Source organism: Elephantulus edwardii, unplaced genomic scaffold (assembly GCF_000299155.1).
Source record: "Elephantulus edwardii isolate Elephantulus edwardi_28Jun2011 unplaced genomic scaffold, EleEdw1.0 scaffold00080, whole genome shotgun sequence".
NCBI lineage: Eukaryota > Metazoa > Chordata > Mammalia > Macroscelidea > Macroscelididae > Elephantulus > Elephantulus edwardii.
In genome coordinates, this window is record NW_006399830.1 from 3,522,939 (window position 1) to 3,545,796 (window position 22,858).

Here is a 22,858-nt window from a genome sequence, read left to right on the forward strand (position 1 = left end):
TTAATTCTATATTCTTTTTTCATCCTCCTTACTTTGGACGTGCTTCCAATTCTACGACGCGTGGAGAAGAAGAGGGTCAGCAAGCGAAACTTCCATGGGATGGAGAGACACGGACTGCAGCAGTGGAGCATGGCAGGGATTGTGAGGAAGACAGAGCAGAGAACAGATTTCAAGCCGCTGTTCACCGGGTCACTACGTGGTTGTTATGGTGGTGGTGGTTGTTATTGTTGTTATGTGCTGTCGAATCATCTGTGACTCATAGCAACCGTACGTACAACAGCTCTGAAGCCTGTTCCGTCCTGAGTTAGTCTCACTGACTTGGACACACTGACCCCACTGCCCCAGTTATATATCAATCCATCTCCTCCAGGCTCTTTCTCTCCTGTGCTGTCCCTCCACCCTTCTGAGCATGATGTCCTTCTCCAAGGACTGATCCTTCCTGGCCATGCACCCAAAGTATGTGAGACAGAGCTTCAAAATCCTAGCGTCCAAGGACGGACTTGGTTTCATCTCTTCAAGACAGACCTATTTGTTTTCTTGGCAGTCCATGGTATGTTCAAGACTCTTCTCCAGCACCACAACTCGAAGGTCTCAATCCTTCTTCTATCATCCTTAGTCATTGTCTAGCTCTCTGAAGCATAGCATGTAATTGTGAAGACCATGACCTGGATCAGGTGCACCTTAGTCTCCAGACTGACATCATTGCTTCTCGGTACCTGGGAGAGTCCCTAACAGCAGATTTCCCCAGTGCAATTCAGCTTTTGATTTCCTGACTGCTGGTGCCCAGAGCGCAACAACAGTCAATGTGAGGACACCAAACTAACAACAGTGTCAGGCTTTCTTTCTCTTCCCTCTTTCACTATATTGAGATACAAGGATCTCAGGTGCCCAAGTCCTTAAGGATCTACACTTCTACTTCAATGCCTCTTTGGTGGTTCAAATCCAACAGTGGATCCATGAGAGAATGATGGGCAATCTCCTCCCGCACAATTTACAGCCTCTGAAAACACAGGGAGGGTCCACTATGAGTAGTTCCAACTGGACAGCAGTGAGAGTGAGTGATACTGAAACACACGGCCAAGGGCCACCCCTGCTCAGACCCGGCACTCTTTCTCTAGTTGATCTACAATACCTTTGCTATTGTCTGTGATTCACTGTATTGCATTACTTTCTACACTTCTCATCATTCTTCAGGATTCTACACATCTTACTAGATGAAGTGTTATAATTATCTATTGTGTCATAACATGCCATCAAAAAGCAATGAATCATAATCTTCCTTTATTTTGCTCATGAACCCAGGGTGACTAGACTTAGGTGGGCAATTTTTGTTTAGTATCTCTTTGGTGCTTGTAAACAGACTAGGGTTAGTGTTTATCTGAAAGGTCTTACATGCATGTGCCAGTGATAGAAAAATTAAAATACTAGGGGGCTGGAATGCCTGAGGCTCATCAAGAATTTCTGTCTCACAATATAGACTAAAAAATAGATGATAGTTACAGACCTATCTAGAAATGACCAATATTGAGGAAGGTAGAAAGAAACGTAGGTCAGTGGGCACACATGTATGCGTGATGGCAGGTAAGTAGTCAGACAGGCAGGCAGACATATACAGGCAGATAGAGAAGATAGACATGGAGGTAGGTAAGGAGGGAGGGAGGGAAGAAGCTAGAATGGGAGGGAGAAGGAAGGAGGCAAGGAGAGAAATATTATACAAAAACTGTGTAACTTGTATTTCAGGAATGATGAGGTTTCACCTCGCATACTTTGAGCATGTTGCTAAGAGAGGCTATTCCTTGGAGAGGAACACGATGCTGGGAAGGGTGGAGGGTGGACACAGGAGAGGAAAACCCTTGACCAGGTGGACTGACACAGCGATTGCCACATTGGGCTCTTGGGTGCCAGGAAGTGTATGAACGGCACAGGGTCTTCTGTTCATAGGACGCTGTGAGCCGTACTCGACTAGACAGCACCTAATAACAGCAACAACAACCACCTGTATTTCTTATCTGGTCCTGATTTAATTGCCATCTTAATTTTATACAACATATAATATTTTATTGGACATTAAGAATGCACAAAATCTCTAAAAATTAAGTGCAATAGGCTGGATCCAGCCCATCTTCACAGGATCAATTCAGCCTTCTGATTTTCTGGAAAGCAGCTTCCTTGAAGAATAAGTTGGAAAGTCAGGCTCCATTTACAATTCCAACCCGGGACTCAAACTTTAGAACAACAGGCACTGCTGGTGTGAGAATTGGTTCTCTGCCAATTTTCATGGGAATCTGCAACAATAAAACAGCATATTTAGAACACATAAATGCTGCATCAACAGCAAAAACAAAGTAAGGACAATACGGATGGACGCAGCAACATATCTTCCGAATATTTGCCGGCATGTATCTTTTTCTTTATAACTATTCTATGAGCTCTACCAAGACAAGGCCGTGAAAGCAATCCCTCATTTCCTTACTGAACAAAATATTTACAAACAATGCCATGTTGTCTTGTATTCTTTTCTATTTAAGTGGTAGATAAAACTAAGACATTTTATGTCAAATGCACACCAAGGTCTTATGCTTTATTACAGTCTAGTCTTGAACAATCACATGGAGTCAGTTTTGCTGAACTTTGGCAATCACAGGCAGTCCCTACCTTCCAGAGTCACACCACCTCAGCTAATTCAAGGAGAAGAGGTCTTCCTGTACTTGACACCTTTGTTTTCCTAGCACTGTCTCTTGCTCCTAATCAAGCCAGCTGTCGGTCATCAAGTAGGATCTAACTCAGGAAGATCTTCCACTGGGTTCCAAAGGCTGTGAATCTTAATGACAAGAAGACTGCCTTATATTTCTTCCATGGATCAGCTAGTGTGTTCAAATTTCGCGCCTTTGGATTGGAAGCTCACACGTACCTACTATGCCAGCAGGGTTACTTCTGTGGTTCTAAGGTAAGTTATAAACTTGCTGAGGTACAGCTTTCTCACAAGGGGTTCGAGTTCCTCAGTTCACTGTCACTTCAATGTTGGCACCACTACTGTAAAATTCTGATCTTAGCTGAGTGAAAGGTAAGCCTTCACTCAAAAATATCAAAAGACAGATTATGGCAGAAGGTGAATAGCACAGACCCTTCAGCAGGAGAATATCGAGGAGGATCCCACTCCAGGTCTGCTTTCCTTCATGTCAGAGTCCCCTGTTTGTACACACCAGGAGGCCTGGTACACAACCATTCTTAACTCCTACTATCGTGATGTTGTTAAGCTATCAAAGGTGTCCAGCTCGTTTGGAACAGGGATTCTGGGAAGAAAAACGAACTAGCTAGAGTGATCCTGAACTGTGAGAATTTTTCGTATCTGGAAGAAATGTTTTGTTTCAATCAGTGAACCTTGGACGTACAAAAGAATCCACAGGTGAGCTTTTAAAGTCACATCAGGCTAATAACAAAAGAATCTCTCAAATGACTCAGCTTTGGGAACTGTTTAGTGATTTTAATGTACAAGTAGTGGGTGAGAAGCACTATTACAAGAGTCTGTCAATTCTGCTGGAGGAAGGAATCATTCAAAAATCACAACAGAGCCATCATGTACTACCTAACAGTTGTTGTTGTGTGCTGTTGTGTCAGAACCGCCCATAGCTGACCCTCCAGTGGGTTTTCAGAGGCAATAAATTGCATAGGAGGAGACTTCCCACACTTCTCCCACAGAGCAGCTGGTGGAATTGAACCACGTGCCTTCAGGATTGCAGCACAGCTTCTCACCACCAGGCAAGAAGAGCTTTGGGCATACCATTTCTCCCTCTTTGCAGCTGAATTGAAAGGGAATTCAACACTTTGTTCTAGTTTAAATGGATTGACTGTAAGCCTATCACACTTACCTAATTGTCTTTGACTCTAAATTATCTTTATGGACTAGTTTTCGTAAAGCCACATACTTAGAACTCCAGAAGTTTAAAGGCCATTAAAGTTTATAAAAATCTTCAAATCGTTCCTATGGTTAACTTATTGAAACATAACTAGACAAATATAGATTCCTCAGTAAAAATACTGTCAATGAAAATAATTTATGCCAAGAGTTTACTGTCTGACCTGGGTTTCTTTACAAGGTTTCACGGAGAACTCCTGTAGAATTCTGACGATAGCAAATTTCATGTTCATCAGAGCAAACCTCATGCCAATGCAGTTTCGGGGTCCAGTTCCGAAGGGCAGGTATAAGTAAGGGTCAATGCTGTCCTTGTTTTCCTTACTGAACCTGGGTCCATAACAGTAAAATAAGTTAATAAAGTGTAAAAACAACAAAAGCTACATATTTGGCATTTGCACTTAACACGCATGGAACAGAAGATGCTTTCATAGATTAGTCACTGGAATTTTATATTGTTATTGTTTGCCGTAATAATTAAAGTTACATTTCCATTCCCTTTATCTATAGGAACTTTGAGCTTATTGCGAAGATGAGAAGAATATCACTTAAAGAAAACTTTTTAATTTTTTTTTTATTTTAAGTGGTTTACTTACAAAGTTCATACTTTAAATATCATCATTACACTCAAGGTAGTGAGATTTGAATGCTATGAAAGTTATTTTGGAAGTTTTTATCCTACAAAAGCTGTATTTGTGGTAGGTTTGATGCAATTTAATTCACATTTATTTTCTATATTGTTATTGTATTTAGGAAAATAATATTCATTGATTAAATTATGATGGTATTGTAGTTATGAGGTTTTACTAGAGTCTTTATATCTTAGCGAATAATTTAAAAACTATTGGTCAAATAATGTGATGTGCTTCAAAATAATATGGGAATAAGGGGGGAAATAGAAGGTTAGTATAAAGTCATGCAGGGATGGTTTCGGGGGGCTGTTGATGGGCTAGTGGAAACAAATGATAGCTTCTATAGACTTGGGCATATATCAAAAATTCTTCGTCATTGACAGTAGGTTTGATTTTTAATATTTGAAGTTCACATTGTCAGATCTAGTCTGTGACAAATAGTGAACACTTCATACCTGTTTGATCAATGGATGAATCAAAAATTCTAGTGAGCGGTCTCTAGTTTTATGGTCCTGAAGCTATAGAGGGTGGAACTGTAGAGCTTGAAAGAACCTTACATTTCTATGGCATAAGAAATATAGGACGTAGACAACTTCTCATGTACTCCTTCTAAAAGTACTATCAGTGATGAAGAAATCTACATTGTAAAAAATGGACTGTGGAAATGCTCCTGGAGTTCACGTTAAATTCAGAGAATTAAAGAGAGAAGCACAGAAAAAAATTACAAAAATAAAAAGTGGTTCAATAAACTATGAAGTGTATATATGGCCATCAGAAATTACGATATAATTACTTCTGTAGTAACATAAAATATATCTCTCTTCCAGTCAGTTGGTCAGATAGCTGTCTTCCAAATTTCCTAGCCCAGACTAGTAATGAGGTCCAGGGCTCCACTTGCTATTGGAACATGTTATTTGTATCCCATTGATTCCTGGGGACTTGTATTTTGCCAGGGCACTCCATCAACATTGGCTCTCTATCATATGGTATTTCCTGAAATATTTCAATGTCAACCAACTTTTTTTCCCCACAGTGACTCTATTTATTCCCTCCACCCTCTTTTCATGCTTCCTGGATCGTTCAAGATTTTTCTTGTAGCATTTCTCAGTATTGCAACTAGAGGCTTGAATTAGATTTTCAGTTCTTGAAATTTGAGAAATGCTGAGTAAATTCTTCCTTTTTTATTCTCCAATTTCAGCTCTTTGTACATTCTATGATAATATTTTTGTCTTCTCAAGCTGCCATATTTGTTCCTGTTCCCAAGAAAAGCGACCCAACCAAATGTGGAAATTATTATTAATTACACGTGCCTGTAACATACTGCTGAAGGGGGACACCTACTGATTCACCCATTACAAGAAGGGAAAGACAGCGTGGCAGAAGTGAAGGCAGAGTCTGTGAAACTGGTCAGGGAGTTTGCTCCAAGTTAGGATACTCCGTTCTCTAGCTTCTGTTTTCTGTTCTGAAAGGAACACGTGTGCCTGGGCACACCTGTGTGCATGGAGCCTGTGTTTCTGGGCTAAGGAAACTCGTTTTATGCTTTTTGCATGACATTCTCAATCCTGGGTGACCAAGGCACCTACGTCAGTATTTCTTCATATGATGACTGGTCCACCCCAAGACTGCTTTGCGTGCAGAAGTGGGGTTCAGACATCCCCAAAAAAGCACTGTGTGCAGATGTGGGGGTTCACTCTCATCTCTTCAGGTTCTCATAGTACCACGTCTATTGTACTTAATTTTCTTTTTCTTGTTTTTAAGACCAAAGCGTCAATCGGCCATTTGACCTTTCGAAGGCTTACTATGCAGTTGTGGCACAGGGAGGTTGCATGAGGAAGTGGGCCCACAACTCGCCCCCCCACGGGCCTTCTATGTAACTCGGGAGGGAGCTTAGGGTGGAACCCAGGCTGTGGCCAGGACGGATGGGCACTGCAGTGTCCCCGCCCCCAGCAGCTCTGTTATTGCTATTTACTGAAAGACTTTCTGGTATGGATCTTGCATTACAGACATGTATATAGACTTGTGGAACTCACATACTTAGCCATAGACTGTCTCTCCAGAATGTCTTGTCTGCACTGGAGTGTATTTTTAAACTTTTTATTTCTTTCCTCATTTTTTTTCCAAACAAATTTAATGTACTATGAAAAGTTATTCAACAATTTTAATAAAAGATAAATAATTTTTAGAACTCTTGTTGATGATCATCCAAAAACAGAACAGTATATTGACAGAGAACTACAAGAAGTTCAAGCTGGATTTAGAAGAGGCCGTGGCACCAGAGAGAATCATTGCTGATGTCAGATGGATCTTGGCTGAAAGCAGAGAATAGCAGAAGAATACCTATCTGTGTTTTGTTGACTATGCAAAAGTGTTTAAATGAGTGGATCATAACAAGCTATGGCTAACCTTGAGAAGAACAGGAATTCCAGAACACTTATTTTCATATGAAATCTATACCTAGATCTAGAGGCTATTTCCCTACCAGAAAAAGGGAACATTGTATAGCTTCAAATCAGGAGAAGTGTGAGATAGTGAAGCTGAATTTTATGAATAAGAATGTGACATTAGGATTGGAGGAAGTCTCATCAAGAACCTTGCATAACCCATTATGCAGATGATACAACTTTGCTAGCTGATAATGACGAGAGCTTGTTTTAGAGAAGCAAGGAACACAGCCTTCAATAGGAATTAAATTTCAACATCAAGAAAACAAAAGCCCTCATTTCTGAACCAATAGGCAGCGTTATGATAGATGGAAAAGAGATTGGATGACAACAATTTCATCTTGCTTGGATCCACAGTCAAAACCCTAGTGCCAACAGTTAGGAGATTGGAAAGCATGTAACATTGGGAAAGTCTGCTAACAACAAGGAAAGACTAAGGTGTGCCTGATTCAAGCCACAGTCTTCGAAATCACCTGCTTCGCTTCTGAGAGCTAGACCATGAGTAAAGATGACAGGAGAAGATGCAATTGAGTTGCGGTATTGAAGAAAAGTGCTGAATCTCTCATGAACTACCAAATAACAAGCAGATAAATCTTGGAGAAAGTACAGCTAGAATGTTTGCTTATAGGCAAAGAGGAAGCTTCTCCTCATACATTTTGGACATGTTGTTAGAAGCTATTTCTTAAAAAGTGACAACATGCTTGGAAAGGAAGGGAATCAACAAAGGAAAAACAGACCCTCAACAAGATAGATACAGTTTCCGCAGAAATGGACTCAAGTGGGTTGAGGATGACAAGGGAAGCACAGAGTAGGACAGAGTTCAAGTCTATGGTTCATAGAGCCACGACAGGTCATGACTAACTCGATGGCACTGAACAACAACAACAACATGGTAACATAGGATAATGTCTACATTCTGGTGTTAAATAAAATACAAAGTTCAAGTCCAATGAAATATGGTAACACTCTAATAGAAAAACCGATAAATGCAGAGATAAGCCCCATTTACCCACAGCACATACAGCACATGGATGAGGATGTATTTGAAGGACTTCGGATGTATATTACTTTTTTTCTAGACTACAATTTGTAAAATTTTGACAAATAGAAAGATATGTTTGTAATATGAACAAAGTGTTTAAAAAACTAAAGATTAAAAAGCAAATGATTTTGTGATCATGTGTTTGTCATCACTATGAAGGACCAAGGTAGCCTGGGTTAGTGACAGTTCTTTCTGAGGGACTCCGTACCTTTCAGGAATGAATTTTTCAGCCTCTGGCCAGAGTTCTGGGTCTCGATGAATCACATAAGATGGCACCATCACCACACTTCCTTTGGGAATGTTCACACCATTGATTTCAACATCTTTTTTACAGACTCTTTCCAGTCGGCCAGCAATAGGATATAACCTGAGTGTTTCATTCAATACCATGTCAAGATACTCCATCTGGAACACAGCATCATACGTGGGAGGGGCCTGGAAAGAAAGAAAGACAGTTCCAAAAGTTTAAATTCAGCCTAGGAATTTAATGACTAAGATCTTCAAAGAATGACTTACGTTGATGGTAGAGCTGAACATTTCTAAGTCTTGTACGTCTATCACGTTCCCTTGGCTGCTCAATGGCACATTGAAGTATGTGGAGCCGTTATAAATAGAGGAAATGATTGAAAAAATCCTCTAAACAGGCACTGAATCTTTACCACTTCCTTGTGATATTTTCCTTCTCTTGCCAAATCCAATTAATTGACAATGACATTCTGTTTAAGTAAGTGTGAGAGTGTGTGTGTGTGTAAGTGAGCATATCTATTTCAGATGAGGTTTTAAGGTTCATAAATACTGCTTACTATTCTGATATGTTTACACCAGCATAGATAGATGATGATGATGATAATGATGAAGGTGGAGAGAGACATTACAGTAACAGAGGGCAAGAAGCTCAATATTTCACAGAAGCTCTGTAAAGATCGTGCTCTGTTGCTGCTGTGTGTCACTGAGTCAGAACTGTCTCGGAGCTGACCCACTGGTGGGCTTTCAGTGACTAGGAATCTTCCAGGAGGAGACTGTCCATCCTTCTCCCACAGAGCAGCTGATGGATTGGAACCACATGTCTCTGGGTTGGCAGTGCAACTCCTTACCAAGCCACCAAAACACCTTGTATAGGAATTCCAGAAATAATCTGGGAAATTAGTCCTCACCATTCTAAATAAGCGAAGGGAAGGTTATGCTTAGATGGCAACCGGCTCTGGAGAGAGTTATAAAGAAATTCAAAAGTCCACACTGATCCTACACCCTGTGGCTGGGATGCCGTCCTCTGCACACTGAGCCCAAGCTCTGTGCTGGGATTGGCTGGGATGCCGTCCTCTCCTCACTGAGCCCATGCCCTGTGGATGGGATTGGCTGGGATGCCATCCTCTACTCACTGAGCCCGCCCCCGTGGCTGTAATGCCATCCTAGCTGTCCTTTAAGGACCTTCTATGAGACCTGAGTTCCTATTCTCTTATTGCACATGAAAACACACTTCACAACATAAAGAATTTCAACTTTGCACAGATGTGCAGAAGTGTGAGTACTATGGTTTTCTCTTTGTGCAGAATTCTAGCTGCTGTTTTCTAGTGGTTGAGACTGGATCAGAAGTCAGACATGCAGGAGCACATCTCTGTTTCTTTAGCACTCGCTCTATGACCCTGGGGAAGTTACCTTCCTTCTCTCTTGACAGCTTAGTTCTCTGATGTGGTAATATGGAGATAATTATAGTTACTGATATATAATGTGTAGTTCATATAGATAATAATCATTCATATAGAATACATAGTTATCAATATATAATAGTTTTTCTCTTCAGAATTAAGTGATTGACATTCACCATTCATCAAATATTCACAGATTTCCCTATTTTCTAACCCATTTGCAGTTATAAGAAGGTTATTAGTTTTGGAGAAAGGCTGTAAATTCCAGGAAGTTACACCAAATTTGACCTAAAGACTTTTGAGAGTCCATGTGGAACATTTTGACCCTCTATTCCGAGCCTGGATTACCACGCTACATATCCATGTTCCATCTAGGGCAGCTGAAAGGAGGAATTGAAACATGAAAATTAAGCTGTCTGCAAGATCTATCCTGAACATTAATGGGAAGACATTCTCACTAAGGCTCCACCTTCGCCCTCTCACGTCATGTTCTGTCCACTCACCTTATTGGGCAAAATGGCATCAATCTCCTCGTGCAGCTTCTGCTGAGCGTCCGGGTTTGTGGCCAACAAATGCATGAGGAAGCACAGAGTGGTGCTGGTGGTCTCATAGCCAGCAAAGATGAAGATGATTGACTGCGCCACGAGCTCCAGATCTGTCAAAGCTGAGAGGGCGGGAAAGACACGTGAAGTAAAGCTTGAGAAAGGGGTTTTTAAAAAAATAAATAAACCACAGTTTCGATAGCTTAAGAGAAACCCAAATGAAATTCCCAAGCCTCAAGGGGGGAATGCGTGTAGGCTCTGGTTAGCTACCTAGGGCCATGAGTGGTCCTCTGCTTCTCTGTCTGTAGCCTTCTTAGTTGAAATACACCTTTCGTCCTGGGTATGGTACACTCTGTTGGAGAGTCTCTGAGTAAGTCTATCAAACCCACAACGGCAGCGAAACTCAGGTGGGGTTTGCATCTCCTTCCAACTTAGAAGCTCAGACCCAGATCTCATTGACTAAGGCCAGAGAAATACTGCAGGGTTAGTTGTCCTGAGAGAAGTTATGCTTCTCACTTGTGGGCTCTGGCCCGTCTCTGAATGGCTCAGGTCAGAGAAAAGTTGTAAGGACAGGAGGTCCGAAAGAAGCCGTCCTTCCGACTTGTGACTCTGATCCACATCTAAGTTGTAGGGTTGGACAGTCACATGAGGGGCTAATGTTGAGGATTGAATTCATACTGGTCCTTAACATTCAATTAGCCACAAAAGTGAGATTTCTTCATGTTTCCTCTGACTTAGTGTCTCCCAAATCTAACTGATGTGATTAAAACAGCACAAGAATGAGTATGTCATAGATGAATATTGGCCAACAGTAACTACAGAAAAACTAGAGTCCAATTATTAAGATTAGTAAAGCTCTTTTACATAGGCTAAATGGCATCTTCCTCTGGTCCCTCTATTCACTTTTTTGATGCTATTCAAACAGCCCTTGCAGTTATAAATTGGCATCCCTTCTCCCTTTTGCTGTTCCTCCTGAAAGAAGCCAAGCACGGACAAGCTCTACTCTGCTGATTAGGGCTGCAATAAGACCTTTAGACACCTAGAGCACTGGAATGAGCACGGTGCCTGCCCGCCACCTACGTCATACAGAAACAACATGAGATGTGTGCAAAGAGTGTCTTTGGAGCTCTGACTTCCCAACTATGGCTCAGGTGATGCTGTTGTGGGTAAACATAACTCTCAAAGTCTTTCTCCCATGTAAACGTTGTGGTACTGAACGTGCATTGGAGTACAGCCTGAGGTTTGCAGCTGCATTGTTCAATACAGTAATCATTAACCACCCAGGCTATTCCAATGTCATTTCAGTTCATTAAAATGAAACGAAGTTCTAAATTTTTCCAAGACACTAGCCACATTTCAGACACATTTATCTGGGGTTTACTGGCTCCAACAGTGTAAATAGAGAATATCTCCTCCAACAGTAAACATTGTGTGGGTGATATAGATAGATGGACGGAAACATAAAAGAGATAGACAGATGACAAATAGAAATAATCATCTGCCCAGATGGTAAGTAGATGGGTAAAGATGTAACCACGTAGATCAATTTCTTCACTGCGCTGTGATTAAGTCTGCTCATCTCTACTCAGGAGAAACAATTGTTAGTTATTCACGAATTCTATAAACTAATTGCCAAAATACTGAAACCTTGATCTTGACCATGATGGATGTATTAATGTCATATAAACTGACTATAAATAAAGCATGAGCCAGGGCTGACTAGTTTTGAATATCACTAGATTTGAATACACATTTATATAAGTAAGTGTATAAATACTCAGTTTTGTGCCAATATATTGACTTAATTTTGTCAATATGAAAGTATAAGAGTAAAGAATTCCTGGTGGGGAATGGGCCACTTAATTCTCAGATTTTTTATTTCTAAATTCTATTTCCTACTAAAAGAAAGAAACTAAATCTCCTTGGAGGAAGGACTGGCTTGAGTGTCAATCACCCCAAATGACGAGTTTGGGTTTAAAACAGAAGAGAAACCTGAGTATCATACACCAGAAAGCAAGGAAGTGCCAGAAATTAATAGTCATGTGTAAAGGACATAGAAATCGCTCGGGAAATGCTTACCCTGAACAAGCTTGAGCGAATATTCGCACCCAAATAAATCAATGTAAGGTGAGAATCTATGAATACTTCATGAATACATAGTGATATAAAAGATAAATGAAAAAGAATACAAACTGCCCCCTTGTGGTGGATATTAATTCATAATTATGAAAGGAACGACAGAAATAGAAAACCACCACCTTGCCATCTTCACCCAACCAATAACTTCACTCAGTAGTCAATGGGTAATAATGTTATTACGTGAATACTGGAGGAGAAACAAGGCAATTACATACTTTCAACGGCTCCCCTAATATATTCATTAATAATTACAAATAAAGCTATATAATAGGGTGAACTAGTAAGCATAACCTTAGCCAAGAATTTTAAGTTTTGAATCTGGTCTGGTAAAAAAATGTATTCTAATTTTGTAAATAAACTAGTATAAATTTTAAAAAGTAACAAAAAAGAGTTTCAAGTTGCTACTACCAATATACCTGATGTGATGACTATGTAAATTTCCACGTAAGAGTTCTGACTCGTGAATACTGGGAGCAGCCTAAAAACGTACTCTTGAGACACTCTGTGGATGTTCCGATGTAGATGATCTACAGAACACTGACTTTTGCCTACAAAATGCTTGTTTAGGGCTGCTCTTGAAATGTCTGCCTACTTCTAGGTAATACCACTGCCTAATTCTAGGTAGTATTTCATTTATCATTTCTGAATGTGTTTCTTTGCTTTTATTAGGCAGAAAACCTCACGTGGTTAGAAAATTTCTGTACATTTCAGAACAACTCACTTCCCATTAACCCTTCCAACCCCCGTTAATCCTTTGAGTCACCCTCCTGGTTACCTTTATGGGTTTCTTTGGACTTCTGGGAGTCAATCATCAGCTGAAGTAAATCCACCCGGTTCTGGAAATGAAGAAGAATTCTACTGACTCCAAGGGCAGCACTTTACATCTTTCTTGAGACTGTAGTAGCCCCATCACTCCATGACATTAGACTGGTGGTGCTTGGATCACCAGTGAACAGAAACATCCACTTGTCCATTTTGGAGCGCAAGATGCTTCCCTGGGAGAAATCCAGCTAATGTGTTTTTGGAAACTCTCCCTCCCTGATTCTTGACTTCCTTAGCTTTTGAATGTAGTTTCCTTGTGTTCTTTAACGGGTGTTATGTTCATAATGACTTTCTAAGGCAATTGCCTTTGACTGTCATCAGCCACATCATTGGTCAGGAATATACAAACAGGGTGTCTCATCCATCCATAAGGGTATTAGCCAGTTATTCCATTCCACTAAGTTTAAATCAAGCAGGTTCAGTGGGAGAAATTGGGAATCTCATGAACAGCAAGGAGGAAGCAGGAGAGAATGCAGTGTCCGTTCTTGGAAACCAGAAAATCCTGAGCCTGTCAGACCAGGACATACCTACACCAAGAGGACCAGAGAACCAGGGACTGGCATGAGACGGAGCTGATGTGGGACAGCTGCCTCACAGAGCCAGAGCCAGGGCTTCGCTTCAGCTAACTGGAAAACTGAAGGGAAATACAATACTTGGCAGAAATAAGAGAACTTTATAACACCCACCTAAGTCATGAGGCTGAAGACCAAAGGACCTACAAATACACTTGAGAAGCTGCTCTAACTAAGCAATTCTATCCTGTTGCCAACCTGAATTGCAACCTGTTATGTTGCCTAGTAAACTCTACAACCATTAGGATTGTTCTGTGAGGTCTCTGCAGCTATTGCAACAGATTTCAGACCCAGTAGAAGCAAATGGGACTCTGGAGGCCCCAGCTGACCTTCTGGGAATGGAATTGGTTTGGTATTGTGGGTGTTGTTTATGGGGACTGTTTCCCTTTGTGAAGTTAATAGAAGAAGTGAGGTGCAGCTGCCCCCATGCTGGCCCCACTCTAGTTACAACTGGTCAAAACATTCCCTAATCCTTTTGCCATAGTTTCTTGCACAAGAATAGTTACGTTTGGCTTCAATCTTTTTTTGTTCTTCTATATTAAATATTAAATACCCTCATGTAGACTTCATGTCTTCTTCTTAACCAATAACCCTGACACTTCCACAGCTCACTTGATGTTTTCTGTAAGCAGCTTCAACACTTCCACCTCCCAGAATTTTTCATGGAGTACTCCAACCCGCTTCCCTCACCTACAGACATTCTTGTGCTGGTCTCTGGCTCTCTTGAGGGTAAAGTCACTCATCTTGCAGCTTCAGTGCCCAGAGAACACTGTACCCTCTTCAGACTACGAATGCACCAAAATTTAGCAAAAGTTACTCCACTGATCCGAGATGCCTTTCATTGTAAAACATGAGGCTTGAAATGGAAACGGTTGTTATCCAACCAATATATGGAGTAATTATAATGCCACTAAATTAATATGCAAATAGTATTTTTTTTCATTTGAGAACATACTGAAGAGAAGAGTAATGGTAATTTTTATCTCAACAGTATTTACACAGAAACATATTACTTATTACCGACTCAACTCAGCTCAAAGCCACAAAATCAGAACCAACTCGTAGCTGCCCCCCACTGGGTTTCTGAAGTTGTAAACCACTGAGGAGGAGAATGTCCATTTTTCTCCCTGAGAATCGCCAGTGGATCCCAACCACCCGAGAAGGGCTCCCTTTGGGTTGACAGCAGAACTTCCCACGTTCTCTGCCACCAGATCCCCCTTGTAGAAGGCTCGACGTCTGAGTTCAGAACACCAAATCCTAGGGAAGGCTTTCTCTCAGTGAGTTTCATTATTATACATCTTATTCAGTTTTCAATGTTGTATCTGTTTTTCATTCTTTTTCTCCTCCAGTCTCCACATTCTTCATTCCTCTCAAAATAAATCCTTGCTTATGCTAAACCTAGAGTTCTTGAGATACTTTTAAAACACAGGAAGGACTTAAGCAATATGTATACAGTTCACTGTGTCAGAGAAATAACTGCATGTGAACACACTCACGTCATCACCACCAGATCTCACCTTCTTGTTTTCTTTAAGGCGCTCTTCTTTCATTCTTTTTACAGACTTTTTGAAAAAATCAGTAACATCTCTCGGAAACACAGAAATATTTAATGCTTCGAAAACAGGAGTAAGGAATGGAAAGACGGCTGTAAGGAAAAGAAAAGAAAATGTGTATTTTTCTGGGGCAATTATAACTAACTTTGCTAAAAGGCAGAATAAAAGAGGCCAGGGCTCTCAATGATCCATTCCCTCAATGACCCATGTAGGAGCTTCCAGGTTAGTATACGATGCCCCTTAATCACTGTCCTGACCAAAGGTACCTGATGAATTATCCTGACCTCTTTGTCTTCTATTAATTGGAGTAGAGTTCTATTGAGCAAACCAGATGATAGTCTGCTTCTATAAGCAATCATGCTTCTTATTCTAAAATAATGCAAAGTTTGGAACAAATTCGAAATCCTCAAAAGAGAAAATTAGTAAACTCAGAAATAAGAGCTTTGAGGGACATTTTGCTAACTCAGCTCAGGGAAGTCTGGTGGCCTGATCAGTAGGGAGCTGTACTGCTAATCCAGAGACCAAGCCTTTGGCAGTTCAAATCCCCCACAAGCTCTACAGGAGAAAGATGAACAAAGCCCTCCTGTGACATCTCCAGCCCACAAACCCACAGGACAGCCAGCCGGCAGTTAGTGCTGACTCAACGGCAATTAACTCCTAAACAATCATTCAGAAGAGATCGAGAGACTAGAAGCTACTTGGAGATGAGTTGAAAATGAAGACATACCCATCAACAAACGAATGGACAGAGAAGCTGTGGTATAGTCACACAATGGAATGCTACGCTGCATTGAAAAACAACTCATGCAATATTATTCAAAATGCATGACCCTGGAGGACATTTTGCTGAGTGAAGTATCTCAGTCACAAAAGGACAAATACTGCATGGTGCCACTGTTGTAAAACAGGACTGACCTCGGAGTTGGGGAGAGACTGAGAAAGATAGGTTCAATAATGTCTACTGCATTGAAACAGATGAGGGAGAAAACTGTTTAAAAGGGATATGTGATTAGGTATTTTTGTCATGACAGGAGTCTAGAGCGAAGGCTACATAGTGGAGTGGACCTGGGGGAGGGATTGTAAAACAATGAATTTGTCTTTTACTTTTCTAAGAGGGAGGTGTACTAGGGGGGAAGGTTTGGGAGAGGAGAAAAAGTGCAACAATGAATGAATAGAAAGCCAAAGTCTCTGTAAATTTTTACTGAAATTAATAATAAATTTTTTTACAAAAAGAAAATGAAGAAATAACAGATCAAAATCATTTGGATGTATCCAAAGCAGTGTTTGGCTAAAAATGGCATCTGTAAATGCCTGTTTTTAAAATGAGGAAAATCTTAATCAATAACCTAATTTTCTACTCTGTTCCTGGGAAGAAGAGCAAAGTACACACTGAAAAAAGTAGAGAAAGGACATAATAAGACTGGAGAAAGTATTCGTGAGACAGTCAACAGACGAGTCAGTGAAACCAAAAGATCGTTCTTTTAAAAGATGAAGAAGGATAGCAAATTAACCAAGAAAAAGAGGGGAGAGTTTAATTACTGGCATCATACAAGAAAAAGAAGAGGTTAACACTAACATTACAGAAATTTAAAAGCGTGTAATGGTATACTACGGATTACTTATTGTTGTTATCTGCCATCGAGTAGGAAGTGACTCGTAACCGACCCACCAATGGGTTTTTAAAGGCAGTAAATTGTTGGAGTAGCTGGTGAATTAAAACCACATGCCCTTGGGATTGCAGCACAGCTTCTTACCACTGAGCCACACAAATTTAGAGAAAGGCTGAAAAACTAAGAAGCATTTAATCTGAATAAGCTTAAATAAAACACTTGTTATTTTAAAAAGAAAAATCTGAGCAAGAAAAATCTGAGACTAAACTTACAGCTATGGGGTACAAAATTTCTTCTTGATGAAAATATTCTAAATATTACCACTGGTAGCTGCATATATCTGTAAAACCTCTCAACTGAACACTTCAAATGAGTCCGTATTACAGCACGGGATTTGTATCTCAATAAAAGTGCTATGGAAAAAAATAGCAATCCACATACTTATTGTGAAAAGTAATGGGTCCAGGAAATCAAATTTTATGAGCTTCTTGACATTTTGCACAAAGGGATCTTCTGGGTTGTTGAGGGAATCGACGTTGACGCCAAACGACGTGCTGGTGATCACATCCATGCTGTAGGCCCCGAAGAGGCTACGCAGAGAAAGAAGGACACAGACATTCAGGATCCGCTTCTCCTCATCGTCCCTCTGCAGCCCCCTCAGTCGGAAAGGTGTGTAAATTCATATGAAAGACAAAGGGGAAAGCTGCAAGTTCTTAGAATCAACTCCCGGGTCAGCCTGAGGGTCTGTGTGTCCATCACACTCACTTGGAAAGCGTTTATCAGGTGACAGTGGTGCAGCTGTCACTGTCCCTGAGCTTGGCCCAGGTGGGCTCCTGGAACCGTGGCGGGGATTCTGAGAGCAGGGAGTTTTAAGTGAGGAACACGGCAGTGCTAGAACAATACTGAAGAAGTTTTCTCAGCAAGAGCCACAAAGATCTTACCTCCTCCCAGTATTTATATTCACAGTAGACAAATAATAAGTACAGAGCATTTTGCTTGTATTCTCCATAGGAGTTGTTAGGTGCCACTCAGGCGGGTAGGACTCGTAGTGACCCTGTTAACAGCTGACCTGAGCCGTGTTCACCTGAGCCGTCCTCACCATCCTCACACCCTGATCCACTGCTGTGGTCACTGTCCACCCAGCTCACTGAGGGGTCCTGTCCTCACCATCCTCACACCCTTGACCCCGCGTCTGCATTCACTGCGTCGATCCAGTCACTGAGGGTTTCCTCTCTTCAGCTGCCTCTCTACCTTTCCAAGCATGACGTCCCTTTCCAAGGACTTGCCTCTCCCAGCAACACGTCTAAAGTGTGGGAGATGAAGCTTCGTCATGCTTGCCTCTAACAAGCACCCCGGCTGTACTTTTTCCAAGACAGCTGTTTGTTGTTTGGGCGTTCCCTGGGATACTAGGTCCTCGCCTCCAGCACCACAGGTGAGGGGTGTCACGTTTCCTCAGTATCAGCAGATAAAACCATGAATCACCTGGTTGTTCCAAGGTCTACATTTGAACTGACTCATTTCAACCAACGTGCACCAATAAGTGCTAAATATCTTTTCAGTTCACCCTCTCCAAATCTTCTACACTCAATTCTATCAATTATGTTTATTCATCACAAGTTTTGTTTTCTAGAAAATACCATTTGGTGATACTGCAGACAAGACGGTTTCTCTCTGCCTTCCTTCGCCACCTACCCTTTGGGGTGAGCCCCCATTGTTGGGGTAGTCCATTGGGGTTTAATATCACACACTTGTATGTGTATTACTAAATAAACTTGGGGAATTTCACCGAGTGGAAGCCAGCTGGAGGACCTTCTGATGGCGCTCAGAACCCCGGCCACCACACACCTACCTACCTTTTCAGCTCGACAGGTTGGCCCTTCTCTGTTTTTTCCCTCAGATGCTTCACCATTACTTCTCCATACTGGCGGAGGATGGGGAACATCTAAACACAAAACACAGCCCCACCAGCCGTCAGTAAACACAGAGACTCAAGACAGAAAAGACTTGGCTTTTCCAAACGGGAGCAAGATTACATTTGATCATAATCTTTCATCGTCTCTTCTAGGACTTCACTAGAAAGGTCACTTTTAGACGGTTCTAACTCTGCCTACCACCTCTTGTAAAGGGCCCCACTTTCAACTGATTCCTAGGTTGGTTACTGACGTGTCTAATTAGTGATCTTCCTATTTTCTGACCTCCTTGAGTTTTCCACTGGTGAAGGTCGGAGACAGCAACGTTCGCATCCTCTTCCACTCTTCATCTTCAGCCACAGAAACAGCAGATTTCATGAATCCCACAGGACCAAAAGCCTGAAATTAAAAGCAAAAGATATTTTACCCTCAGTAAGTTCCAGAGGCCTCCACAGTTAATGAAAATATTTTTGAACAGACACCATTTACTCTGAATATACTGGAAGCCTCTTCTTTTTTATATAATTTTATTTTATTATTTTTGTGTGAGTGTACCGTCAAATCAGATCTGACTGGTACAGGAGGAGATTGTCCCTCCTTTCCCGGCAGAGCATCTGGTGGATTTGAACCGTGTGCCTCTGGGATTGTAGTTGCAGCTCCTTGCCACTAGGCCACCAGAGCTCCCCTATGGAAGCCTCTTCTTGAGGTCCCAAATGTTAGGGTCCATGTTCACCCAGTTCCCATCTCAGATGTTCTCTGTGACAGTGGACACTCCCACCTGAGGGGATCTCCAGGCTTTACATGCCAACCTCCTTTCAAATGCAAAGGTACACAAAGTCTTTTTTCTGTGGAGATGGAAGGACATTAGACCCAGCACAATCTCCAAACTTGTCAAAAATTAGAAAAGAATTGACATAGACGTCTCCGGCTCAGACCAGAAATCTGACTGGGAAAAATCATTTAACAATACCATCTCAGACAAAGGTCTCATAGCAAAAATTTACAGAATCCTACAGGGCAGGGCCTCCATAAGAAAAAGACTGATAATTCAATCACAAAATGGGCAAAAGACACGGAAAGAATTTTCACAGAGGAAGGTATTTGGAAGGCCAACAGCCACATGAAGAAATGCTAGAAATCATTTGCAATCAGAGAGATGCAATTCAAAACTACAATGGATACCATCTCACTCCAGTAGCAGTTGCAAAGTTTAACAGGACAGCAAGTCGTAAATGCTGGAGAGGATGTTGGAGAGATAGGAACGCTTATACATTGTTGGAGGGATTGTAAAATGAATGGTACAACCACTCTGGAAGGCAGTTTGGTGCTTCCTCAAAAAGCTGAACATAGAAATTCCATATGACCCAGCTATTCTCTACTTGAAATAAACCCGGAGAAAATGAGAACTGAGGCACAAACAGAGGCTTTTACACCAATGTTCATAACAGCATTATTCACCATCGCAAGAATGTGGAAACAGCCCAAATGTTCAACCACAATGGACTGGATTAAGAAATGATGGTACATTCACACAATGGACTACTACGCAGCACGCAGGAGCAATGATTTTGTAAATTACTGCCTAACTTGGGAGAGCCTGGAGAGCATTATGATAAGTGAAGTAACTCAGTCCCATAAGGACAAATATTGTATAAGACCATTATTGTAGAATGAGTGTGATTATCCAAGGGGGAGAGGATTGAGGATGGGCAGGGGTGAGTGTTCATAGAGTCGTACAATTTGATGGGGGTTTGGGGGTGAAGGAAATGGGAAAGATCCAGTGTGAAAAATGAAAAACAATGCATTTGAGCTTTGTAAATAAGCCAATATAAAACTTACTTTTTAAAAATTACACTAAAAGATATCACTCATAGTCAACATCTTAACAGAAGTCTAAGCTAGTGTACTAAGATAAGAAGAAAAAAACGATACTGGAAAGGGAGAAATAGAATGGTCTCTGGTTCAGAAGATATGTTATCAATTTAAACAATCTGAAAAAAGTTTCTATTTCGAAAAGATTCCAGAATGAATAAAGGGTCTCTAGTCTTGACGTTTTCTCAGAACTTGGAGTTCATTTCCTCAAGCATTGCTTTTAGGGTGTTTGGTTGTGGATGGAGGTGGTGGTAAGCTGTTATTCCTGTCCATTTTCTTCTCCTAGTTTCTAGTTTTCACTTTTATTTCTAAAACGTTAAAACAAGCTTGGAAGCAGGAGTGCCATCCACTTCTGAAATAACTTGCCTCAGGAAACCCTGTGAACTTGGAGAAACTATGAAAGTTATACAAGTGTTCAGGTCTTTAATTCATAGGGTCGCTATGAGTCATCTACCGTCAATGAACCTATTCTTAAGGTTTTCAGTGGCAGATTATTTCAGAAGTAGGTAACCAGTCCTTCTTCCTAGGCTGTCTTGGTAGAAGTTCTGTTGAAATGTGTCCACCCTGTTGATATGTCAAATGCCAGGGCATCGCTTCCAACATCAAAGCAACATGTCAAACATCACAATACGACCTATTGATAGACAAGTAGTAGATAAGGGGGTTAGACAAGATCTTACCATTGAGAGATCAGGAAGAAGGATACATGAGCTTTCCTCCAGCATGTGTTTGGGGAGGGAGGTGTATGTTTCAAACTTTCTGTGGATCCACAATTGTTTCTAATTTAGAATGAATATGTAAATACATGTTAATGAAGACCTTCTACCTACCCTCCGGTTCGTGAAGATGGAATAGCATTCTTTCACCCAGATCGTCTTGATGGTGTTTGGGTCTGTGATGGCGATCACGGGCTGCGAACCGTCATAAAACCTGGCAGGGAGCAGAGCAGATTAATTTCACCAAATACGATTTTGCACCTGTATCCTCTCCCATCAAAATGATACAGTCCCCAACGCTACAAAATCCTGTTCCTAGTTGCCTGATATACAGTCTCATTTTCCTCTAGTTCAACGTAAGCTTTGATAACACAGCAAGATTCTGACCACAGAAGCCACTTCAGTTCTCACAAAATGAAAAATACAGCAGGTCAGACAGGTAGGAGTCATTTGAAGACAAAGGGCTCAACCGGTGGTAAAGGGGGGTGGTAAGTGCATGACTATATTCCTAAAATGCCTTTTGTCACTTTCATTATATTTATAATATTTTAGTTTAAAAAGAATATAGGTTAGTAAAAAGTTGGGGTGAGTAATTATCCAAGAGCAAAATATAATTAATTAAGGATAGTTCATCCACTTAGTCATTTAATAGTTTTGAAGATATGTCAAAATGTGAATAATGCATTTGAAATTTTATGTTTTAAAAAGTGCAGGGGGAGGGGGTTTAATCATGTGGTTGTACAATCTGATGGGTGGGGGAAAGGAAATTGCAAGAATCTGTTCTGGAAAACAAGGTATTCAAATGTTTTAAATAAACTAGTATAGTAATAAAATTAAATTTAAGACAGTATAGACATACTAAACATAAACATGTAAAAATGCATGTATTATATTTGGACTATGCAAAAGCTGATAAACTCCAGGGGCCAATTGGCTAGAAGTTGTGCTGCAATCCGGAAGGTGAGCAGTTTGAATCCACCAGCTGCTCTGCAGGAGAAAGATGGGCTATCTCCTCCCATGGGATTAACTGCCTCTGAAAACCTGCCGGAGGGTCATCTATGGGTCGGTTCCAACTTGACAGTACACAACAATAGTTGCCAAGAATTGTCTTTTTTTTTTTCAGTTAAATTCTGCTTTCCACATATTAAAGACAGGCATTGAGTAGTATTAATGCTAGAAAAAATGGAATGAATACAGAAATATCTAAAGTAATATAAAGAAGAGTATGTCATTAATGTTTAATTCTTTTGCTTTCTAACCAATGTGCCCAAACAAGTTGAATCACTACATGTGATAGATCCAGACAGGGCCTGCTTTCCTGGCCATTGTGGGGGATAAAATGCAACGAAATAGACTGTAAGTTTAATTACACTACTCTGACATTTTCTTTAGTTTGTTTGGCTCCACAGTCAATGCTCTTGGTACCGGCAGCCAGGAAATTAAGAGAT

At 40.9% G+C, this 22,858-nt stretch overlaps 1 protein-coding gene across 2 annotated transcripts in view; it reads right to left on the reverse strand.

Moving 5' to 3' along the window:
* Positions 1 to 2,189: 2,189 nt before the first annotated feature.
* The window catches only part of LOC102869879 (cytochrome P450 3A12-like), a 32,406-nt gene continuing 11,737 nt past the window's right edge, over positions 2,190 to 22,858 (reverse strand). The window contains exons 4-13 of one of the 2 annotated variants that reach the window (XM_006889615.1): positions 21,525 to 21,624; positions 19,108 to 19,221; positions 18,766 to 18,854; positions 17,369 to 17,502; positions 15,267 to 15,406; positions 13,131 to 13,191; positions 10,178 to 10,338; positions 8,237 to 8,463; positions 4,081 to 4,243; positions 2,190 to 2,285 (exon numbers count right to left, since the gene is read on the reverse strand). In XM_006889615.1, coding sequence (XP_006889677.1) covers positions 2,190 to 2,285; positions 4,081 to 4,243; positions 8,237 to 8,463; positions 10,178 to 10,338; positions 13,131 to 13,191; positions 15,267 to 15,406; positions 17,369 to 17,502; positions 18,766 to 18,854; positions 19,108 to 19,221; positions 21,525 to 21,624 — 1,285 coding nt within the window. Of the gene's footprint in view, positions 2,286 to 4,080; positions 4,244 to 8,236; positions 8,464 to 10,177; positions 10,339 to 13,130; positions 13,192 to 15,266; positions 15,407 to 17,353; positions 17,503 to 18,765; positions 18,855 to 19,107; positions 19,222 to 21,524; positions 21,625 to 22,858 lie in introns of both variants that reach the window. The other variant, XM_006889614.1, reaches the window with a different exon arrangement.